Source organism: Rhincodon typus, chromosome 8 (assembly GCF_021869965.1).
Source record: "Rhincodon typus isolate 14 chromosome 8, sRhiTyp1.1, whole genome shotgun sequence".
In the NCBI taxonomy this organism is placed as follows: Eukaryota; Metazoa; Chordata; class Chondrichthyes; order Orectolobiformes; family Rhincodontidae; genus Rhincodon; species Rhincodon typus.
The window spans coordinates 12,466,718-12,474,480 of NC_063339.1; the positions used below are offsets into that span (position 1 = coordinate 12,466,718).

The 7,763-nt window shown below is 42.2% G+C and overlaps 1 protein-coding gene across 1 annotated transcript in view; it reads left to right on the plus strand.

The window, feature by feature from the left end:
* Window positions 1-3,060: 3,060 nt before the first annotated feature.
* vsx2 (visual system homeobox 2) overlaps window positions 3,061-7,763 on the plus strand; it is a 77,878-nt gene continuing 73,175 nt past the window's right edge. Inside the window, exon 1 of the mRNA XM_048600352.1 lies at window positions 3,061-3,478. Within this exon, the coding sequence (XP_048456309.1) occupies window positions 3,061-3,478 (418 nt within the window). The remainder of the gene's footprint in view (window positions 3,479-7,763) is intronic.

Sequence of the window (7,763 nt, forward strand, 5' to 3'; positions counted from 1 at the left end):
TCATCCCCATCTCTCTCTTTCTCCATTTTAGCAACTCGTGTGTTTTCCTCCACTCTGTGTGTTCCTTTCATCTGTTGAGTCCATCTTTGTTTAACTCTCTCTATAACTCGTTCAATTTCGTTTCCATCTCTGCCTCGATTGCGACAGAAATCTCAACAGACCCCCACCCGCCCACGCCCCCACAAACCCTCGTCCGTATCCCCGCTACTGAAACCCCACTATCCTTCTCTGCCCACTACCACCCCATTCGTTCTACCCCAACCTCCCTCAACCCCCGTTCAATTCTTCAAAATAGGAAACCACTCAGTAAATGTTGTAATTGTTTCTCCTTTTTTTATAAATTCTAGGGCATGAATGACAGAAGGAACGAAAGCACTTAACAAAGCAATTGCAATATCGGGGAAATAATGGGATTGTCAAAACCGCAGTAATGCACCCAACCAAATGATAACAAATTACTACATGTTAATCTGATATACTTATAACATTTAGAACGAGGAGTTTATCCCATATATTAAAAAAAATCGCCCCTGTGGAACTGATGTCAAGATTAACGTTCTTTCATTACCAGGAAAAGAAAGAGAGAGAGAAGGGAAAGCAGGAAAAGGAACCTTCCATCAAAAAATATTCAGTCTTTGGAACAATGTATTTTATAACACGTATTAATTTTGTTCTTGTGGGGACACCGGAGGAAGTCAAAAATTAAATGGCACTGAGGTTTAACGATGACTGGGAATGAAATAAAACCATTTTCGATCCTTTCCCATCTCGAATTCGAACGTCTTTATTTGCAGAAATGATTAATAAAAGACAGCATATACACAAGTGCAGCAATCGTGTGCAATTTAATTTAGCAAATAATGGAAAATCAACAAGCGTTAAGGTAGTTTCAGAGATAGTAGGAACTGCAGATGCTGGAGAATCTGAACAAGGTGTAGAGCACAGCAGGCCAAGCAGCATCAGAGGAGCAGGAAGGCTTATCCTTAGAAGAGGCTTCGCAGTGGGGTTAAAATTAAGGTACACTGAAATGTTTATTAACAGAGTGACGGAGCTAGGATTACATTGATTAATGTTTACGATTAACTAAGTGTGTTAATATAGACAAGTGTATTCATATCGATTGATCCAGATATTAATGTAATTATTAAAGATTAACTGTGTTCGTGTAACTAATTATTTGGTCGCCATTCACTGATTTCTGCGTTTGGTAGTGTGATAATTTGGCCGTTCAGAATTGATAACAAATGTCATTTAGGCTCCGAACAGGGATTTAGCTCATAAACAGTACTTTCTCGATCCAAAAAAAAGCTGAACGAAAATTCACCGCCGCTCCTAGAAAAATTCGTACGTATGTCTGTTTTATATATATTTTATTTTTAAGAAAGGACAAATCCAATCACTCGCCTTTTGGTCAAACCACCGACTATTAGTAATCTCTCTGAACCAGAGAGAGACAGAAATTGCTGATATCGTTGCGACCGATGTAACCCGGTGCCGTTTCCCCGCGGAATGTGACTCAATGCGGAGAAGGTCGAAGAAAATATCTCCTCAACAAAATCATATGGATAGATTTGCTAATGAATTCAAATAGATCTACTGGAAGGGAGCCCAGAAAAACTCCAGCTCAATTTAAGACCAAATTTTGCGCAGAGACAAATTGTTTATGTTAGGGCGCAGTTTATCTGCCACAGAGACCTCTCGAGTACAGGGTACAATAGAAATTGTATTTTGTAAAGGTGACGACTAGGCCCTGACACATTGCAATGAATGTGTGTGTGTGTTTGTGTGTATTTCATTGGATCTGGCGTGCGTTGTGATACAGCGAGCGTGCGAGATTCTTTGGAGAATCTCTTGAGTGTGGGAGAGCGAGATGTTCTGGTGTTTACCCTCTGCTAAAGAGCTCTCTTTATCTCTATGTTATACACATGCCTATGTGTGTGTGTGTGTGTGTGTGTGTGTATGCAAATATTTACAGCTTTAATTCCATCTGCAACCGAGTCTTTCCATTTCATTTCCCTCTCTTCATCGAATCACTTCCAATCCATTTGAGAGATTGTTGAGGCGCCACGATATTTGTCCCCTTGTGTGCTCACGTTCCGGATGCATTTTTGTTGGGCGGGGTGGAGAATGGGGGAGCGGTGGCAGGTTAGAAATGATTAAGACGGTTGATAAGACTGCAGAGTTGACAGGACCCATTCGGGTATCGACCCAGAACGAGGAAAAGTGACTGGAGTTGAACTGCTGTAAGGGAGCGTTGGAAAGAAAAATAATATTGTTTATTAAATTTTTTAAAAGTGTGGACAGTGAGTTGTCTAGCGAAGCTGAGGAGTCAAAACAGCGCGTAGGATTAGTATTAAGAATGCCGGATAAACACTTGTGAAGATATCACTATTTTGACAACTGATTAGATGTAAACACATCAATATTCCTGTTGGAGTGTAAAGTAACAATTTTGTGAACAGTGTCTTATTTCTATTCGTTAAAAAAGGGTCATCTGCAAATGTTTGGTTTACAGTTACCTGGGTTGACATAAACAGCCATCACCCATTCTCCCTCTCCAGACCCTGAACAGGATAAACAAGCTTGAAATGTCGATCAAGGTGGTGCAATTTTTTTAAAAAAACGAAATCTCAGTACGAGTTGAACTCAGTCTGGGAACTTGAGAGGGGGAGAAACGGGGGTGGGGTGGGGGGCTGAACTTGTTGCTCGGAGTTATTGATGCTGTTGTCCAAATATGAACTGGTCAAGGCAGGAGTGCGTTCGGATGAATCTATAGGGGAGATTAAACCGAAATGAGCGAGAGTGGGTTTAATTCTTGGAGGGTGGGAGGGAGGGAGTATGAACCGAGGTTCCTAATTGATCCCGTGCTGCTGATTGGACGCCGATGTTGTTTCCCCCGAAGGGTTTGTCCTGTTAAATAAATAGGGAATTTCTAAAGGGATCACGGCATTGCACATTGGACAGTGCACTTGGGACCAGTGGGGAGGAGGGGGGGTGGGGAAGGGGGTAAAAATAGAGGGAGAGTGTTAAACCCCCCGCAAGGCTGAACAATCCGCCAGCATGACAGGTAAAGAGGAAATGGTCTCCGACAATTTTAACAAGTCCAAAACGGTCTCGATTTCTCCAAACCTGACAAGCAACGAGCGGCCGAAAGGCCTCCCCGGCTCCGGGAATCCGTCGCGGTGCACGGGCTTTGGGATCCAGGAGATTCTCGGACTGAATAAAGAGCCGCCCGCCTCCACGCGGATCATCTCCGATTCCCTGCCGGCCGCGGCTCACCTGGTGGCGGCCAGGAGCGTGCTGACTCCCGCTGGGGTGGGGCTGGTCGGCGCCGCCGCTCTACCGGCTTTCTACGGGCAGTCGGCCTTCCTGGATGTGTTGTCCGAACACCCGGGAATCCACGCAGCTCCTCCCGCTCACCTGCAACCTCCACGCCGGGGCGCAATCCACCTGGAGACCTGTCAGGAAGTCAGTTCAGGTGAGAGAGAGAGGCAGAGACAGAGACAATCCTGTTCTACTGGAAGTACAGCTAACCGTGCTGATATCACCCCATTCACTAAAATAGATCCAATTGGAAGCAAACGAAGAATCTCTATGGCACCTAATATTAATTTTAAGAAATTCTCACTTTGAAATATATCGAATATGCAGGGACTCTAGAGCAATTTAAACAATTCAGAGTAAAAACAATTCACTCTTTAAGGTTCCTACACAGCCTTTTAAGCTGGAAACACCGAGCGATCTTAATGTTTAAATTCTATTTTAAACCCTATTGCAGGCGCTTTCTTTTCTAAAAGGAAGCAATCTGTTTCTATTCCAGTGAGTGCTTCCTTTACAACAACAACCAATCTGATAATAGATACATTGTAGAGTTGGTGAACGGAATAGTATTTAAACTATTGTCTGGGATACTGACACCGCAATAAGCCAGACTAAATATAGAATCACAAATGTCAATAAGTGCTCGTTCGCTTTTAGCCTGGTGATGCCAACGTAAGTTGTAGATTCGATTTTATCAAATATTATGCCTCACTCTCACACGGCTCCGATGTGTCAATCCTTTAGTGTCGTTTATGCTACACTTGTGTCCAGTTCTGATGTTAGTACAAATGAAAAAAAAATTAAGATTTCATGTAATCAGGAAAGATTTACCTATAGATTTTTTTAAAAGAAAATGTAAATTCGATGTTTATGTAAATTTGAACTCGGAATAACTAGTTTTAAATTTTTTTTTAGGGAAAATGTAAATTCGAATATTAATTAAATTTGAGTTCGGAATATCTGGTTTTAAATCAGTCAACTTTCATTCCAAACCAAAGGCAAGACTTTGAATTTTTTTTAGTTTTTAGACCTGTATTTTAGACCCCTGGCAGTATCAAAGCGTATAAATATATCTGGCCAAATGTGAGAGTTTTTCTGCCCATTCGTTACGCTCTGGTTTAATAAGGCTGGAATGTGAAAAGGAAACATCGATGTGAAGCTTTGTGCAGGGTAATGTCCAAGCTCTGGTCTGGGGACGGACAGGGACGACGCCGCATGGCTGGGGTTGAGCGGGCTTCCAAAGCCTTGTGTCGTTATTGAAGAGTAAACATTTATTTAATAGTCGATGATTCTGTTTAATATAAATTCATCTCTCTATGTAAAATGCATCGGTATATATATGTGTATAACACCACGGCACATGTGTATCAAATGTTATTTAACTAATTCACAGAGCGGTCAGTGGACATTAGGCACATCAAATAAGGAAGTTCTTTTTTTCTTAAGTTAATTGTTAGACATACATTATATCAAACGCACCTTTCTTAAATCTCCGGACAGTTAATATAAATTGCACTAAGTGTATTGGATAGATGTTGTCAATGACCTTATTGTCTCAGTCCATAGAGGTTTGGATGTGCCCTGGATTTAATGCGGTTAGAGATGTTTAATGTTGGCGTTTTCAGAGCGTGGATATATGTTAGCTCCGGGTCTAATTAATAGCGCGGAGCTCGGTGCTGCTGTAACGATTTAATTAAAAGTTGGACAATATTGGAGCTTTGATTTGAAGTTAGAGTGTGTTGATGTAGTAGCCCCTGGTGTTACTGGCTGTGTTCTGTATGGTAGGTATCTAGACATTCCAGATTTGTGAACAATGCGTTGATTGGTGCGGCAGAACTCCGTCCCACTGTTTAATGTACTGTACACCATGGATTTCCCTCAGTATGTGACAGGTAGAAAGCGTCAGCGAACATACACATACATTTATAAAGCATGCATTGCATTTTCGGTCCTCTCCCTCCGTCATATTCTCGATTGATTTCCGATTATGACTGCAGATAAGATTCTTCCTTGTCCAGGAGTTAAATATTTCAGGAATCGCTGAGCGATACAGCTCGGTTATATATAATGCTCTTGTAAAGGATATTATAGGATATAGCATCGAAGATGTCAGAGAGGGTCTAATGTGCTCGGGATGCTCTTCATATTAGTGTACAGGATTGTACAGCGTTTGTAGATACCCAGTGCACTATATAGGGAAAACAAAAACAGAGATTGCTGGAGAAACAGATCTGTGAAGAGAGAAAAATAGAGTTGACCTCTCGAATTCAGTGGATCTTCACTGTATAGGGTGCTGGCTTTATGAACTTGTATAGAAATCTCTGAGATGGTATAGAACGATACTATACCTATACCATAGGACTATCGAATTACATAGGAAGCTGGACATATAAACTGGCTATGCAATATGGCAGCGATGTATATAAATTGCATTAAAAACAGAATACACAGGACGAAGTATGAGCTGCTTAGCTTCAAAATGAACCACACACATTGAGTGATTTGCTGATAACAGTGCAGATAAGCCTGGACGTGTGACAGGATGTCATGATTAGATTGGACTGTACTTGATGTCAGGTTTGCGGTGAAATTACGATGCTGGACATTCGCGTTATACGTGATCCAGTAAACATGGAAAATGCACAGAATCGGTGGTCCGCGTTATTTGTAGGATGATCAATAAGATAGTGGATGATTGTATGCAACGCTAACATATACCACATAAACTACATTAGATACAAAATTGTCCCGTGTTCGAAGCATTGGATTGTGTAGGCTGTATGATATACCTATAGAATGCTGCTAGATAGTGAGTGGAAGATGAAAGTCTAAGACAGGGTATTTAGCAAAGTTATGTAGGGTGCTGGGTGTACATGTTTATACCGGGACTGGGACATAACTCTGGATATAACCCAAGGAGTCTAGGAATGTAAATTTTGCAATTGTATGTTATTTTGGCTGTCTGCTAACGCCGTATAGATGGGATCATATAAGAAATAAAATTGTAGATATAGGGTGTACAGGCTTAACGATAGTTTAGGCAGTAGGATGAACTTTTAAGTGTCTATAGGTCTGAGGACCTGCAAAATTAGACAGCACTGTATAGGGGCGTATACAGTATCGCGCAGAATTTTAGGCAGTTCCGGGGCATAGGGAGAAGAGAACCGAGGTTTTTGGGGAATAACAAGGGTAACGGTGTCCGCTAGCATCTGAATGTTGTGATTTTTGCCAGTCAGCTTTGTAATGTTGCCGCCTGAATACCGTGATGACAGCTGTAGGATTCTGCAGAGTTAGGTACCGGATAGCAGGCACATGGGCTGCATGTGGAGCATGTAATTGTCTAGGCTAGATCCTCAAGATTACGAAAATGTTTGACAGGGTAGACCTGGGAAAGATGTTTCCATATGCAGGCGAGATCAGAACCAGGCTGTTTGGATTTTGTGGCGTGGAGCTGATGTTTTGTAGATGATAGAGAGCTAGTGTGGTGTGAGGCGACACGGGGTGGCATAAGCAAGCTTCTGTTTGCATTGTATGGGATGATGAATGTGGAGGGTTCGAGCAGGTGTCGGGTCTACGTGTTTATATAGAATACTGGTTGTTTAGGGTTGGCCAAGTTGTTTAGTGCAGATGGCTGTGACCGAGCGGTTACAATAACGCTCGTTAATGAAACGAAAGATCTCGAAGCACACATTGCCTATCTCTCACACACTCTCGCTGTCTCTCACACATTCTCTCATTCTCTCTCACAATTTCTTTCTCACTCACGCACACACACACATGCACACACTGTCTCTCGACCCCAAACGTTAACTCTGATTTCTCTCCACAGACCTGCTGAGCTTTTCCATCAATTTTTGTTTTAGTTTCTGATTTTCAGCACCTGTAGTTCTTTTGGTTTTTACACACTATCTCTTTCACACGTACGCTATCACTCTCTCTCACACACTTTATCTCTCATTGTCTCTCTCTCTCACACACTTTGTCTCTCTCACACACACTTTCTCACTGTCTCTCACACACACTTTCTCACTGTCTCTCTCACACACTTTCTCTCTCTGTCTCTCTCACACACTTTCTCACTGTCTCTCTCTCTCTCACGCTTTCTCACTGTCTCTCGCACACGCCCACATACTATTGCACTCACCGACTCGTATACTTACGCGCGCACACTCTCTCATTTTCACATACTTAGAGAATTTAGATATGAAATGACGGAGCGTGTAAACCGGAGTCGAGGGGCAGGAGGTGCAGACAGAGGCACAGAGACAGTGGAGGGAACTGGCGAATTTTGTATTCAATGGCATCGAGGCAAGAAACAAGTAATATAAACTGGCATGGACAGAGATAATAAATGAATGGGACTTCGTACTGAAAAGGACACAGATTAGAGAGACTAGAGATAGTAGGAACTGCAGATGCTGGAGAATCCGAGACAACAAGGT